This window comes from Pristiophorus japonicus, chromosome 7, assembly GCF_044704955.1.
Source record: "Pristiophorus japonicus isolate sPriJap1 chromosome 7, sPriJap1.hap1, whole genome shotgun sequence".
Classification (NCBI taxonomy): Eukaryota; Metazoa; Chordata; class Chondrichthyes; family Pristiophoridae; genus Pristiophorus; species Pristiophorus japonicus.
Genome location: NC_091983.1, coordinates 194,546,485 through 194,562,516, shown reverse-complemented (window position 1 = coordinate 194,562,516; position 16,032 = coordinate 194,546,485). Strand labels below are relative to the sequence as shown.

The following is a 16,032-nucleotide window of genomic DNA, read 5'->3' as shown; positions in this document are numbered from 1 at the left end:
AAGGAAGTATGACAAAGTGGAGCAGATTGAAAGCGGGTCAAAGAGTGTGCAGAGTACCTTGTCGGTACAGTGTCCAAATGCCAAGCACCAGCCCGTTCCTTTACTTGCCCTACCTCCCGCCCCATTCCTGGAAAGGTCAGCACATGCTGCCTGACCTGCTAAATGTTTCCAGAAATGTTAAGAGGAAGGCACCATTTCGCGCACTCATTTGTGCTAAGTTAGCTATCTGAGCTGTGCCGGTGATGGGGACACAGTTGTCCTCAGCATCATTGATTAGGATGGGGAAACGTCGGCAAAGTCTTTCCTGATCAGTGCCGAGTGATTTCCTGCTGAAAAGTGAGTGTGTGGATGTCTGGCTGAAGGTTGGGCTTGGCTACGAGAACCCTTTGGTCAAATTGATGGTACTTTATATGTGTTAATGGAGGCCAATGATGCCTGTGAGACCATCTTTGAGAGAGGTGGGGGAAGCAAATCAGAAATGGGAAAAAAACTGAGTATATTCTCTGACCCGACATGGCTGAATAATACTGAAAATAGTTAAATATGTAATAACATAAAATAAATTTTCTTCCCTGTATTCAATGTTTTTTTTAAATGCTGTTCATCTACATTGTTTTCTAATTCTAAAGGGAGCAGGGGATTGGGACATTGCATAGCTTTCAAAGAGATGGCATGATTGGCCAATTGGCCTCTTGCTGTGCTGTATGTTTAGTTGCTAGACATTGATTCACTGAAGTAGTAACATAATAGACTCTGGTTACTTTGGTTTAATTCTGGATATTGCCCAATACAGATTCAGACTTTATTTTTAAGTACATGTTGCCATTAGCAACTGCTGTTCTAGTACATAGCAATAAGCAGAATGCGGCCACAGGTTCTGGCCAACTGTTAATATCTGGCTACTGTGACACATTTAGAATTTTTTTTTTTTGAACTGACTTGTGACCATGAAATGGTGCATAATTTATTTTGTTCTGTTAACTTTTGTTATGACTTGCCTGTACAGCTACTCCCACTCCGGTTAGCACTATGGTTACTCTGACGCCCAATATCACCAGCCTTACTACTACAGCAGGTAAATGTGAAACCATGTTGCATGTTCTCAAATTATCTTTTGTTTGGAGGTAGAAATATAATATCTCCAACAATGTCCCTGTGTATTTAGACTGGAACAATTAGTACCAAAGGAAACTTATTTTACAAGGCAATCCATGGATTATTACATGCAAAAATTGTAGAGTATAATAGTGTAACAACTCAATGAATCTGAGGATGGTGAGAATCTTGCAGCCATGTGTAACCACCTTAAAAAATCCCGACAAAAATTGACACCGAGCCAGAGGAGGAGATGAAGGTGCCCATAAGGGCACAATGACACTGCATTTCCCATTATTTCATCAAAAAAACAATTATAATTCATTCCCAACTTTTCTTTTACAAATTGATTCTGGTAGTCCACGATCAACTTGTCTTTTTAAATGAGTGATTTTATCCTGTATAATGCCCTTTAGAAACTTGTCCACTGGTTGATAGTTACCTGGTCTATGGCTACCTAGACACTGACTCCATCCCTTTCCCCAACTCCTGTCTGCAGTTGAACCAGACTGTTCGCACCCTTGGTGTCCTATTTGACCCTGAAATGAGCTTTCAACCATATCCGTAACATAACTAAGACCACCTATTAACATCTCCGTAACATCACCCGTCTCAGCCCTTGCCTCAGCTCATCCGCTGCTGAAACATAGAAACATAGAAAAAAGGTGCAGGAGTAGGCCATTCGGCCCTTTGAGCCTGCACCACCATTCAATAAGATCATGGCTGATCCTTCACCTCGGTACCCCTTTCCTGCTTTCTCTCCATACACCTTGATCCCTTTAACCGTAAGGGCCATATCTAACTCCCTCTTGAATATATCCAATGAGCTGGCATCAACCACTCTCCGCGGCTAAATGGCTTACCCCTTATCCTTAGACTGTAACCCCTGGTTCTGGACTTCTGCAACATCGGGAACATTCTTCCTGCATCTAACCGGATATAAAAGGGTTCGGAGGGTCTAGTAAGGAGGAGGAACTGAGGGAAATCCTTATTAGTCGGGAAATTGTGTTGGGGAAATTGATGGGATTGAAGGCCGATAAATCCCCAGGGCCTGATGGACTGCATCCCAGAGTACTTAAGGAGGTGGCCTTGGAAATAGTGGATGCATTGACAGTCATTTTCCAACATTCCATTGACTCTGGATCAGTTCCTATGGAGTGGAGGGTAGCCAATGTAACCCCACTTTTTAAAAAAGGGAGAGAGAAAACAGGGAATTACAGACCGGTCAGCCTGACATCGGTAGTGGGTAAAATGATGGAATCAATTATTAAGGATGTCATCGCAGTGCATTTGGAAAGAGGTAATATGATAGGTTCAAGTCAGCATGGATTTGTGAAAGGGAAATCATGCTTGACAAATCTTCTGGAATTTTTTGAGGATGTTTCCAGTAGAGTGGACAAGGGAGAACCAGTTGATGTGGTATATTTGGACTTTCAGAAGGCTTTCGACAAGGTCCCACAGAAGAGATTAATGTGCAAAGTTAAAGCACATGGGATTGGGGGTAGTGTGCTGACATGGATTGAGAACTGCTTGTCAGACAGGAAGCAAAGAGTAGGAGTAAATGGGGACTTTTCAGAATGGCAGGCAGTGACTAGTGGGGTACCACAAGGTTCTGTGCTGGGGCCCCAGCTGTTTACACTGTACATTAATGATTTAGACGAGGGGATTAATTGTAGTATCTCCAAATTTGCGGATGACACTAAGTTGGGTGGCAGTGTGAGCTGCGAGGAGGATGCTATGAGGCTGCAGAGCGACTTGGATAGGTTAGGTGAGTGGGCAAATGCATGGCAGATGAAGTATAATGTGGATAAATGTGAGGTTATCCACTTTGGTGGTAAAAACAGAGACAGACTATTATCTGAATGGTGACAGATTAGGAAAAGGGGAGGTGCAAAGAGACCTGGGTGTCATGGTACATCAGTCATTGAAGGTTGGCATGCAGGTACAGCAGGCGGTTAAGAAAGCAAATGGCATGTTGGCCTTCATAGCGAGGGGATTTGAGTACAAGGGCAGGGAGGTGATGCTACAATTGTACAGGGCTGTGGTGAGGCCACACCTGGAGTATTATGTACAGTTTTGGTCTCCTAACCTGAGGAAGGACATTCTTGCTATTGAGGGAGTGCAGCGAAGGTTCACCAGACTGATTCCCGGGATGGCGGGACTGACCTATCAAGAAAGACTGGATCAACTGGGCTTGTATTCACGAGTTCAGAAGAATGAGAGGGGACCTCATAGAAACGTTTAAAATTCTGACGGGGTTAGACAGGTTAGATGCAGGAAGAATGTTCCCAATGTTGGGGAAGTCCAGAACCAGGGGACACAGTCTAAGGATAAGGGGGAAGCCATTTAGGACCGAGATGAGGAGGAATTTCTTCACCCAGAGAGTGGTGAACCTGTGGAATTCTCTACCACAAAGTTGTTGAGGCCAATTCACTAAATATATTCAAAAAGGAGTTAGATGAAGTCCTTACTACTAGGGGAATCAAGGGGTATGGTGAGAAAGCAGGAATGGGGTACTGAAGTTGCATGTTCAGCCATGAACTCATTGAATGGCGGTGCAGGCTAGAAGGGCCGAATGGCCTATTCCTGCACCTATTTTCTATGTTTCTAACCTGTCCAGTCCTGTCAGAATTTTATGTTTCTATGAGATTCCCTTCTCATTCTTCTAAACTCCAGCGAATACAGGCCCAGTCGATCCAGTCTCTCATATGTCAGTCCTGCCATCCCGGGAATCAGTCTAGTGAACTTTCGCTGCGCTCCCTCAATAGCAAGAATGCCCTTCCTCAGATTAGGAGACCAAAACTGAACACACTATTCCAAGTGAGGCCTGCAGTAAGACCTCGCTGCTCCTATACTCAAATCCCTGAGCTAAAGGCCATCATGCCATTTGCCGCTTTCACCGCCTGCTGTACCTGCATGCCAACTTTCAATGACTGATGTACCATGACACCCAGGTCTCGTTGCAACTCCCCTTTTCCTAATCTGCCATTCAGATAATCTGCTTGCATGTTTTTGCCACCACAGTGGGTAACGTCACATTTATCCACATTATACTGCATCTGCCATGCATTTGCCCACTCACCTAACCAGTCCAAGTCACCCTGCAGCCTCTTAGCATCCTCATCACAGCTCACACTGCCACCCGGCTTAGTGTCATCTGCAAACTTGGAGATATTACACTTAATTCCTTCATTTAAATCATTGATGTATATTGTAAATAGCTGGCGACCCAGCACTGAGCCCTGCGGCACCCCACTAGTCACTGCCTGCCATTCTGAAAAGGACCCGTTTATCCCAACTCTCTGCTTCCTGTCTGCTAACCAGTTCTCTATCCATGTCAATACATTACCCCCAATACCATGTGCTTTAATCCATGCCTTTGTTACCTCTAGACTTGACTATTCCAACACACTCCTGGCTGGCCTCCCACATTCTACTCTACGTAAACTAGAGGTGATCCAAAACTCGGCTGCCTGTGTCCTAACTCTCTCCAAGTCCCAATCACCCATCACCCCTTGTTCGCTGACCTACATTAGCTTCCAGATATCAACGCCATGATTTCAAAATTCTCATCCTTATTTTCACATCCCTCCATGGCCTCGCCACACTCTCTGTAATCTCCTCCAGCCCCAAACCCCTGGCCAAGAACTCTGCGCTCCTCTAATTCTGCCCTCCCTGAGCATCCCTGATTGCTGAACAATTGGTGGCAGTGTCTTCTGTTGCCTCGGCCCCAAACTCTGGAACTCCCTGCCTGAACTTCTCCGTCTCCTACCTCTCTTTCCTCCTCCAAGATGCTCCTTAAAACATACCTTGTCACTTGCGCTAATTTCTACTTCTGCGGCTCAGTGTCAAATTTTTATCGCACGATACTCGTGATGCGTCTTGGGACGTTTCACTACATTAAAGGTGCTATATGAATACAGGTTGTTAGTCTATCCTTTTTGTCCTTGAACAGAGGTGTTGGTAACTGCTAGTCCCCTGGCACAATTTTGGTGTCTAAGAAAGTTTGAAAGGTTGTTGTCAGTACCTCTGCTATTTCCTCCTTGACTTCCTGAGCATTCCAAGATGCACCCCATCAGGGACTTTTTCCACCAAGTTCCTCCAATTGGTTTCAAGTACGACTTTGTTATCTAGTTATCTGAATTCCTTCACCTCTGAGGTAAAGTGCTAATTTTATATCGACCAACCACTCCTTTGCTGTTCTAAGATTCCTTTCTCATTTCTAATCAGTCCTTCCCTTTCTTTAACTATTTTACTTTTTGAGTTTAAAAATCATTTACTGTTTGTCTTGTTCCAGTATATGAAAATGATGGACAGCACAAACTGATTCATCAAGCCTGTCCCATATAGCTGTGATGCCTAATGGCAACCCCCTCTCTTGCACTCTCTACCCACCCAGAGCCATGCAATCTCCTGGGAGAGGTGGAAAAAAAATTAAGATCCAGGCCAATTGGAAGGGGAAGAAATCTGGAAAATTCACCACTGATCCCTGTAGCAATCAAAACGAATCTAGGAGATCACATTGACCTTTTTATATTACTGTGAATCATCCCTCATATTTGCTCAGCTTTTGTAATCATTCTTGCTTCTCCTTGTAGATTCTTTTTAAATAATTGGCTTGATTTTCTTTATTTTTGGCTTCCTTTGCTTTTCAATTTTGATAATGAGCCAACTTTAGCCCATGTCCTACATGAGCATTTCATAGACTTGACTACTTCAATGCTCGCCAAGCCAACCTCCCATAGTCTTCCATCATAAACTTGAGGTCATCCAAAATTGACCATATCCTGTCCTGCGCCATGTCCCATTCATCAATTGCTTCTGTTTTTGCAGACCTACATTGTTTCCCGGGCTCCCAAAGCCTCACTTAAAGTCTCATCATTATGTTTAATTTCCTTCAGGGCCTCACCCCTCTTTAGCTCCAACTTAAATCCACACCTACAGTGCCCTCCTTCCCCCGAAACACTCTGTTCCTCTGCCGCCTTGTGCATTGCTGCATCCTTCGTCTCGCCATTGGTGGCTGCGCCTTCAGCCGGCTTGGCCCCATGTTCTCGAATTCCCTCCCTTAATGCCTTTTTAAAAACCACCACTTCGACCAAACTTTTTTCCTTATATCCCTGGAAAATCTTGGGATATTTATTTCTACATTAAAGATGCTTTACAAATGCAAGCTGTTGCAATAGATAAATCACTGTTGCCCTCGATGTTCCCATACCTTTACCGTACCAACTTGTCCATTTCATTTCCTCAAAATAGTCAGCAATATCTCTTTCCTTGTTGAACCAAAAACAGGAAGATACTGTAGAAATTTTACCCCAATCTATATTTACATAGTCACCCATTATTATAACTGTTATATCTGGATAGTTATCCAATTTGTTTGTCTTTCTCTCCTCTTTTTTTCTCTCATTCCATTATTACTGAACTCATCTTTTACACAGACCACTACAGTATTGTAGTGGAATCTTTTGCTACCTCACCTACTTCAGCTCCTTGTTCTCTAGGGAAACCTGTTGGCCACTTGTGTTTCTCTGGTTCTTGGGACATACATGAGGCCAACTCTGGGACATAAGAAATAGGAGCATGCTCTGCCATTCAATAAGATCATGGCTGATCTGATCATAGACTCAGCTCCACTTCCCTGCCTGCTCCCCATAGCCCTTTACTCCCTTATCGTTCAAAAATCTGTCTATCTCCGCCTTAAATATATTTAATGACCCTCCATAGCTCTCTGGGATAAAGAATCCTATAGATTTACAACCCTCTGAAGAAATTTCTCCATCTCAGTTTTAAATGAGCGGCCCCTTATTCAAAGACTATGTTCTCTCGTTTTAGTTTCCCCTATGAGTGGAAATATCCTCTCTGCATCCACCTTGTCGAGCCCCCCTCATTATCTTATAAGTTTCAATAAGATCACCTCTCATTCTTCTGAACTCCAATGCGTACAGGACCAACCTAGCTTCATAAGTCAACCCCCTCATCACCAGAATCAACCTAGTGAACCTTCTCTGAACAGCCTCCAATACAAGTATATCCTTCCTTAAATACGGAGACCAAAACTGTACACAATACTCCATGTGTGGCCTTACCAATACCCTGTACAGTTGTAGCAGGACTTCCCTGCTTTTATACTCTCTTCCCCTCCCCCCCCCCCCCCCCCCCCTTGCAATAAAGGCCAACATTCCATTTGCCTTCCTGATTACTTGCTGTACCGGCATACTCGCTTCAACCATATAAAGAAAACTGCATAATAACCATGCCCAGAATGGAGTCCTCGGGCCGCAAAAAGTTATTTTCAATTTTACAAGTATGCAGAATTTGGTTTTACCCTAATGTATATATTCTGTTTGCTACAGGTACACCTAATGGGACGACTCTAGCACCACCTCTGCCTCATAAGAAATCTACGTTTGATGCAGCAAGTTTCATTGGGGGAATTGTGCTTGTGCTTGGATTGCAAGCTGTAATCTTTTTTGCTGTCAAGTTCTGCAAAACCAAGGATAGGAACTATCACACGCTCTAAATACTTCACTGTTGGACCACATTGTCTTGACTGTTGCTTACATTGTTGGTCTGCTGTGTAGGTTAAGTTTCAGGAGATAAAACACCACTCTTTAGAATTAGCCATATCTTAATGGTGTACATGGTTTAACTTTTTTGATTTGGTTTTGACTTGCCATCATTTGTTGAACAGGGCTGTAACCTTTTTAATAGACCCAAACTTTATTTAGTACTGGGCACATGGATTTATTTGGGGGAGGAAAACAGCCAAGCCTTAAATAAATGTGGCCTTATTTCTGCTAATTTTGTTGTCCTTGGAACATGGACCTCCTTCAAACAAACTACCGCATTCTATATTCATGGAAAATATTTTCTGTTTAAATTTTTCAGTGTTAAGGTTGATTTGTAATCTAGAGCTGCCAACTGGATTGATTGCTGAGATAAATTACACTATAAATGTTTTTTAATGGAGCACCTTAGTTTTTTTGCCTCCTTGTGTGCATCAGCAACATGATAGAATAGTACTGTATATCGGACACAATTTAACGGCTTCATTGTGAATGTTAATGAAGTTCCAAACGGAATTTATATTTTTGGATTGTTTGCACTAGATCCAGACTTTGTCGGCCACTTTTAGTTTGTATCCTCTGAAATAAGGCAATCCACATTCGATACAGTATGTGATCATGGTTGTATGTCATGCATGAATGGGTTGAAAATTTGAAAGCATGTTATCCACTTTTATTTGAAGTTCACTATTGGTGATTTGGAGGTTTCATTTGATTCCAGTATTCTCCCTTGCTGTTGGCCCTTGTGAAATACTGCATGTTCTGGTACTTTGAAGATTTCTGCTTTGTTGTGAATAGTATCTACATTCTATTTACTTGTTTGTGTAATGGGCAGATATATATAAACAGAAGAATTTTATTTTCTCTGAGCAGTTGTCACTAAAGTTGGTAGCTCTTACAATGACCGTATTGTGAAGAATGTAGCATCTTAGCTTGAAATTGTTCTGTTGATGTGTGAAGATTGGAAGACAATCATTTCAGATTAAATTTTTAAATCTTGAAGTGTAGTATAATATTTCTGTTTAATTCAGGGGGTTGGTCAAGTGTTTTGAGATCTTGTAAATGATTTGATGAGTTGCATACAATAACTTCACAGTAATTACTTTCAGGTTGGAGCAGTATGCTTTTATGTCTCGGAGATGAAAGTAATTGAAACTTGAATGGTAACTAGGAAAGTTAGTGTGCTGGGAAAAAGTGGCGGTGTACAAAATTATTGGTCTGAGGCAGATGATTTGAATACAGGCAAACTGATTACCCAGATTTTTCATTTGGTGGGATTTTCTTTTTGAATTGCAGGACATATTCTGGTTTAACTGACCTCTCCTCTTGTCCTTTGTATACACAAACTGCAGCTTTTCATAAATTAGCAAAGCAGCAACAAAAACTTCGAGAAGATCCTGCCCCAGAAGCATCTATTTGAAGTGGGGTGCATAGTGGCTAACAACTGGTTCCCAGAATCAAAAATTGGCAAAACCTGAAGTTCTGAAAATATCACAATCACTTCCCTCCTCTTTTTCTCCCCCTCCCCCACTTCCACCACCTCTCACTAGTAAAGTAATGCAACACTTTGTAAAAAAAATTACTTGTTTCATGTTTAATGTAGCAGTGGGCTGCTCAATTGGCCACCAATATTTGGGTAACCAGAGTAGTTTCTGATGCTTCAGACTGCAGTGCTAGCTAAATTGTGTGTTTCTTACATGACACAAGGTTGTGTTTCTGTGACTTGTGGAATATTAAAAACTTTTTTTAAACTGATCTTGTAATGTTCAAGCTTAACAACTGTTCTAATGTGACTTTTTTTAATGCATTGTGCTTATTCCATTACTTCCCTTGCAGTTTTTTGTGCATTTGTCATCTGAAACCAAAAGGACTGTCTGTCATTTTGTTCTTCTTGCAGCTGTGTATGCCATAAGCAGCTTCATTGTATTAAATTATGACACCGCTTTGTCAAACTGCAGTGTATATGTGAACTTGGCCACCTACTTTGGTATACCAAAAGACTAAATTTAATTCTGCTATGAGGGACTTTATTGGCAATCCATGTTGTTTTTTAAAGTATTGCACTGAAATGTTCACTGCACCCACAAAGTACAGTACTTTGTAATTGTATCTGCAGATTGTATTACTGTCCTCTAGATTCAGGTGCTCAAGATTTGCATTATGTCTAGGCTGTGCAATTGAGAATTGAATTCAGGTTAAAGTGCCTTAAAGGATAACTTGCAAGCCATTGACTTGAAGTATAGCCAAAAATGTAATTGGAGGGCAGAGGGAGATGAGGAGAAAGAGAGGATGTTAATTTTATAAAATGTTTTGGAAGTGCTTTGTTTAGATCTCTGCTGCCTTCACTTGCCAAAGTGTGATGTAATATGTAAAAGCTGAAGCTTTTTTGGATGCCTGCTTTACCTGTAACATTGTGAAGTGTTTTTACACCCCACAATATCTCATCGAGTACAGTGTGTAACCATACCAACCAATAAATTTCATGTTTTACTTGTTTGTGTTTCTAGAATTGTATTTTTCTTGAGCTTAGTCAAGTTATAGAAGTAGATCTGGCTCAATGAGTAAACACAAGAGGATTTTCCCAGGCGTGGTGGTCAGTGGGTGCGACCGGTGGAGGGTCGGGTGGGAAAGTGTTTTTTTTGACCGCTCTAATTCACCTGCCATCTATTCCATCAGCATCGGTGCACTATACTCACCATGGTCCCCAGAATCCCACCGCAATCAACTGATGCTGCACAGGATACGGCATCAGCACCTGACCACGTAGCCAAATTTACTTTGCTTGATGTTATACACCCTGGCTGCCACATGATGTCAGGTTAGCACCACCCCACACCAACACCATATAATCATCCCTACAATGTCCAAGCCATTCCTTTCACTCCTGGCCATTGCGTGTGGGGGTGGGGGGTTTGGTTTGGTTGTGTGTATCACATTATGTCTCACCATTCACCCAACTCACTGTCACTTCCAAAGGTGCGCAGACATCTGTCCAAGAACGCAAAGTGTTGAAAATAAAGATTTCAATGTTTGACACAAACTTTACGTGAACATTGGATAAAACATCCAAGTGCCTCCCCTTGTGTGTTAGTTGGTTTGATTGCATTAAGATGAGGGAGAGGTATGAGGGGTGGCTAGTGAGATGGAGATGGAGATGTAATGTGGCTAGAGATAGAGGGATGGGTGGAGGTGCAAGATATAATGGTGTGAGTAAGATAGGGAAGACCGTGATGGGGATGTGATGAGAGGCACAGTAGGATGAGGTTGAGTGTGGCTTTGCACTAACGTTTTATGATCGATTGAAATGTTTGTGGTACTGCACCCAGGTCCTCCTGACCACTTCCCTGCTTGTGCCCTCCTGGGCAGTGTGCAACCAGGTTGTGTTCTAGGGAGGTATTCTCCACCCATGGGAAGGGAAGAGAACCTCGCTTGCTTGCTGTGTGCTGGTGACTCCCTCCGTTGAGGAAAGCCAGTTGCAGCCCTGCACCTCTGCAGTGCTTGTCCGTGTTTGCAGCACCTCAATGCTATAGAACATCGACAACACACACCAAATTAAAGTTGGCCATAATCCCTTTAAGGGAACCGGCTGATCATCAGACCTGCTTACTCTTAATTGGCTGGGAAATGCACTGGACAGGCTTAACAAGCCCAATTAAGGGAAATTCATTCACAGCGGGCTGGAGCTGGCAGCGGGGCCAGGACCTGCCATGGATCTGCCGAGGTTTGTAAAATCCAGCCCAGTGTGTACTGTGATGCGTGTTGCAAGTCCCAATTTTGCTGATCATGGTGGGGGACTGCAAGTAGCCTGTATCTTAATGGTGCAGAGTGAATTGTTAATAGCTTACTGCTTTTGATGGAAGAGTGTATGTCGGCAGAGAACAAGATTGGACTCCTTTGATGTCCCCATGGTTCAATAGCCTGACTGACATTGTCTCGGCTCAAACAAAGGACAGCCATTCTCTAACAGGGCTGGTCTTATGGAGCCAAACGCTAGCATGAGCCTGATATTTCAGGTGTTTGGGGTTGGAAGGTAAAGGGGGAAGGAAAAATTGGATGGTTACAAATGTCACTAGGAGACAGGTTTTTTTTCTTGAACAAATTTAGTTCCCATCTGAAATTAGTTATAAACTGTTGCAACTCCTGCTTAAGTGTCATGCAGATGACTAATTCCATTCCTGTTGGAGTCAGCAGCAATTGAGCTGATTTAATAGTTTGTCTGTGCCAAACTCCACCCTATAGTCTCCAGTCCATCAGCACATATTTATTGTTTGTTTGGATGCTTAATTCTAATACAGATTTCCACATAGCTTTTGGAGAGTCAGCTTGGTATCCACTGAGTAGTCTGGGCTCCAGCACAGAAAAAAACAAGCCAGTCTTGACAAAAAAAAACAATGGTGAAGCAGCTAGAACTCCCACACTGCATCCTCTCCAAACAAAATGGTGAACTTTTATCATGATTTAAAAAAAAAATCTCACCTGGAATTAGTCAAACATAATCACATTTACAAAGTGTTCATGCATTCCATAAAAAAAAAGTCGTAGACTACAAAACTAATCTGCAGTGAACATATCACATTTTCCCTCCTTTTTTGCTTTCATTTTTGGATTGTCTGTAATATGTCAATTATTTCTGATTTAATCTGAAGTCTTGCAGCTCTAGGAGATTATGATGATTTGGTTCCTCCAGTTCTGGTAATAGTGCTTCCACCATCTTGTTGCGCAGTCTGCTTGGTACCTTTTTTTGGAAATATCACAGAACAAAGTTTGTCATACCATACTAAAACTTGTGTAGAATATGCCATTTAAGATGGAAGACCAGTGGGCATAAGGTAACAATGCACATCTTCAGATGTCTTAATAGCCACTTATTTGCCCTTGAGATGTGGAACAGGCAAATCAGCTTTTGTTACCCTGGAGCCATTTAAGAATTGCTTATATAAGCCAAATCTTACCAGCCCTGCGAGTACGGGTTTGGAGGCAGGTCTGCTATCAATCAAAAAGATTGACAGTAGGTCGGTAACCTGTAAACCCGCCTCCTGGTCAGTTTCCCAAGTGTCGGGTCTGTCATTCCTGAATAAACCTGAATCCAAGTGGCGGGTCAGCCAATTTATATAGTTAAAAGCTTGTTAAGCAGGACTTTACCAGGTTTTTAATGAGTTTGCTGGAGTGCGGTTATCACATCAGGTAAGTAGATCAGGTGTTGTCAGCATCAACAACAACAACTTGTATTTATATAAGCACCTTTAACATAGTGAAACGTCCCAAGGCGCTTCACGAGTATTACGAGAAAATTTGACACCGAGCCGCATATTAGCACAAAAGCTTAGTTCCAGAGCTTGGGGCCTAGGCAACAGAAGACACGGCCAGCAATAGTTGAGCGCAGGGGTAGGCGGGGTGGCGGCTGGAGGAGATTAGAGATAGGGAGAGTCGAGGCCATGTGTTGCTTAACCGGAAGCCAATGTAGGTCAGCGAGCAGGGGGGTGATGGATGAGCGAGTTAGGAAATGGGCAGCCAAGTTTTGGATCACCTCGAGGAGGCCAGCCAGGAGTGCGTTGGAATAGTCAAGTCCAGGGGTAACAAAGGCATGGGTGCGGGCTTCAGCAGCGGATGAGTCACTAACCTGACAGCTGCAAATTGTCTATGAAAGCTCCCATTTCAGAGGTCTTCACTTTCCAAGGTTAGAAGTAGTCACTGCATTTGGAAACCAGATTAACCTTTATGCAGCTTGCAAGTGTTTAGAGCAACCTCTCTATCTTGTATCACCTCATTGGAACAACCTCTCACCACTGACAGATCGCTTCTGTCATCTCAACCTCACCTGCCATCAATTCCATCAGCACAGTGTCCTTGAAAAAATCTCACCTTGGTCCTACCTCAGATTCCCAACATGATCAGCCCCAACACCAGCACCAAAATCCACACCAATCAACTGATGCTACTCTGGACACAGCATCATCATCCGTGCACATTGCTGCCATGGACGCCAGCGATGGCCTCACCCTGTCCAGATTTGCTTCACTCCACATGAGTGTAACACCCCATACCAGCACTATAAAGCATCCCTACAGTGCCCGGGGGCAGGGGGGGTGGTGTCTTACCATTCACTGGACACTTTAAAAGCTGCACACACTTCTGGCCGAGAAGGTGAAAATAAAGATTTCAATGCTTGACAACATGTTAACAGAAACTTTACATGAAGATTCGGTAAAGCAGCCAAGTATCTATCCTTGTGTATTATTTGAATGATTGGACAAGGATGAGTGAGAGGGCTGGCTAGGGAGATAGGGCAATGATAACGTAGACAGAGAGATGGGTGGAGGTGTAAGATAACTTGGTATGTAGGGTGTTCCAAACACAGATGAGGCTGCACACAGGGAAATTAAAGTAACAGTGACCTCAGTCTTTATTAAGACACTCCAGAGTGAGGAACAGGCCTTAGGGGCCGGCTTATATACAGTGCTCCCAGGGATGCTGGGATCCCTTGGGACTTCAGGGGATGAGTTCACTGGTAGCGGAACATGGGAGTGCATGCATTACGGCTACACAACATCACTCTTTCCTCCCCCCCCTCCCCCCAGTCAAAATGAAAACTATTTACAAGGTGAGGTGGTCGGGCGCCTTTCTTTCCCAGGTGGACTGCCTCGGTAAAAATGTCTGTTCTGGTGTGTTGGCTGTGCCCTTGCTGGGCTGGCGTGTTGTTACAGGGTGAGCCTGGGCTATTGGGCGTGATGGCTCTGATTTCCTGGTCCGGCGTGGTGTCGTTGATCCTTTGGGTGTGTGTTGTGGGCTCGAAAAAGGTGGTGTCTGCTGTGGGTTGTTCAGGGCAGTCTGTGAACCGCAGCCTCGTTTGGTCCAGGTGCTTTCTGCAAATTTGTCCATTGTCTAGTTTGACTACAAACACTTTATTCCCTTCTTTAGTTATCACTGTGCCCGCGATCCACTTGGGACCATGTCCATAGTTTAGCATATACACAGGGTCATTCAGATCAATTTCCCATGGCGCGATCATCATTTATATTTTGTTGCTGCCGCCTGCTCTCTACCTGATCATGCAGGTTGGGGTGAACCAGTGAGAGTCTGGTTTTAAGTGTCCTTTTCATGAGTAGCTCAGCCGGGGGCACCCCTGTGAGCGAGTGGGGTCTCGTGCAGTAACTGAGCAGTACTCTGGACAGGCGGGTTTGGAGTGAGCCTTCTGTGACTCGTTTAAGGCTCTGTTTGATGGTATGTACTGCCCGCTCTGCCTGCCCATTGGAGGCTGGTTTAAACGGGGCTGAAGTGACATGTTTGATCCCATTGCGGGTCATAGAAACATAGAAAATAGGTGCAGGAGTAGGCCATTTGGCCCTTCGAGCCTGCACCGCCATTCAATGAGTTCATGGCTGAACATGCAACCTCAGTACCCCATTCCTGCTTTCTCGCCATACCCCTTGATCCACCTAGTAGTAAGGGGGATTCTTTAAATTCTTTAAATTCGGCACTGGTGAAACATGGCCCATTGTCACTGACCAGTATGTCAGGCAGGCAGGCCGCGGGTGGCAAACATGGCCCTCAGGCTTTCAATGGTGGCGGTGGTGGTGCTTCCCGACATTATTTCACATTTAATCCATTTTGAAAAAGCATCCACCACCACCAGGAACATTTTACCGAGAAACGGGCCCGCATAGTCGACATGGATCCTCGACCATGGTCTGGAGGGCCAGGACCACAAACTTAGTGGTGCCTCTCTGGGCGCGTTGCTCAACTGAGCACATACACTGCATTGCCGTAGACAGGACTCTTAAGTCAGAGTCGATACCGGGCCACCACACGTGGGATCTGGCTATCGCTTTCATCATCACTATACCTGGGAATGTGCTGTGGAGATCCGAGATGAACGTCTCCCTGCCCTTTTTGGGTAGCACTACGCAGTAACCCCACAACAGGCAGTCTGCCTGAATGGACAGCTCGTCCTTTCACCACTGGAACGGCTTGATTAGCTCTTGCATTTCAACGGGGATGCTGGCCCAGCTCCCATGCAGTACACAGTTTTTTTACTAGGGACAGCAGAGGATCTTGGCTGGTCCAAATCCTAATCTGGCGGGCCGTGACAGGTGATTTATCATTTTCAAACGCTTCCATGACCATCAAGAAGTCTACGGGCTGCGCCATTTCCACCCCCGTGGTGGGCAATGGTGGCCGACTGAGAGCATCCGCACATTTCTCGGTGCCTGGGGCCGATGGTATAGTTATATGCTGATCGCGCGAGTGCCCACCTTTGTATGCGGGCTGAGGCATTAGTATTTATCCCCTTGTTTTCAGCGAACAGGGATGTGAGGGGCTTGTGATCGGTTTCCAGCTCAAATTTGAGGCCAAACAGGTACTGATGCAT

General features: G+C 44.0%; 2 protein-coding genes across 5 annotated transcripts in view; one reads left to right on the top strand and one right to left on the bottom strand.

Moving 5' to 3' along the window:
* Nucleotides 1–10,158, top strand: part of cd164 (CD164 molecule, sialomucin) — a 32,985-nt gene extending 22,827 nt beyond the window's left edge. For both annotated transcript variants that reach the window (XM_070885667.1, XM_070885666.1), the window contains 2 exons: nt 1,007–1,075; nt 7,452–10,158. In XM_070885667.1, coding sequence (XP_070741768.1) covers nt 1,007–1,075; nt 7,452–7,618 — 236 coding nt within the window. In that variant the 3' untranslated portion in view covers nt 7,619–10,158. The remainder of the gene's footprint in view (nt 1–1,006; nt 1,076–7,451) is intronic.
* A 1,710-nt stretch (nt 10,159–11,868) lies between these two features.
* The window catches only part of LOC139267396 (uncharacterized), a 277,107-nt gene continuing 272,943 nt past the window's right edge, over nt 11,869–16,032 (bottom strand). For all 3 annotated transcript variants that reach the window (XM_070885663.1, XM_070885664.1, XM_070885665.1), the window contains one exon: nt 11,869–12,399. In XM_070885663.1, coding sequence (XP_070741764.1) covers nt 12,289–12,399 — 111 coding nt within the window. In that variant the 3' untranslated portion in view covers nt 11,869–12,288. The remainder of the gene's footprint in view (nt 12,400–16,032) is intronic.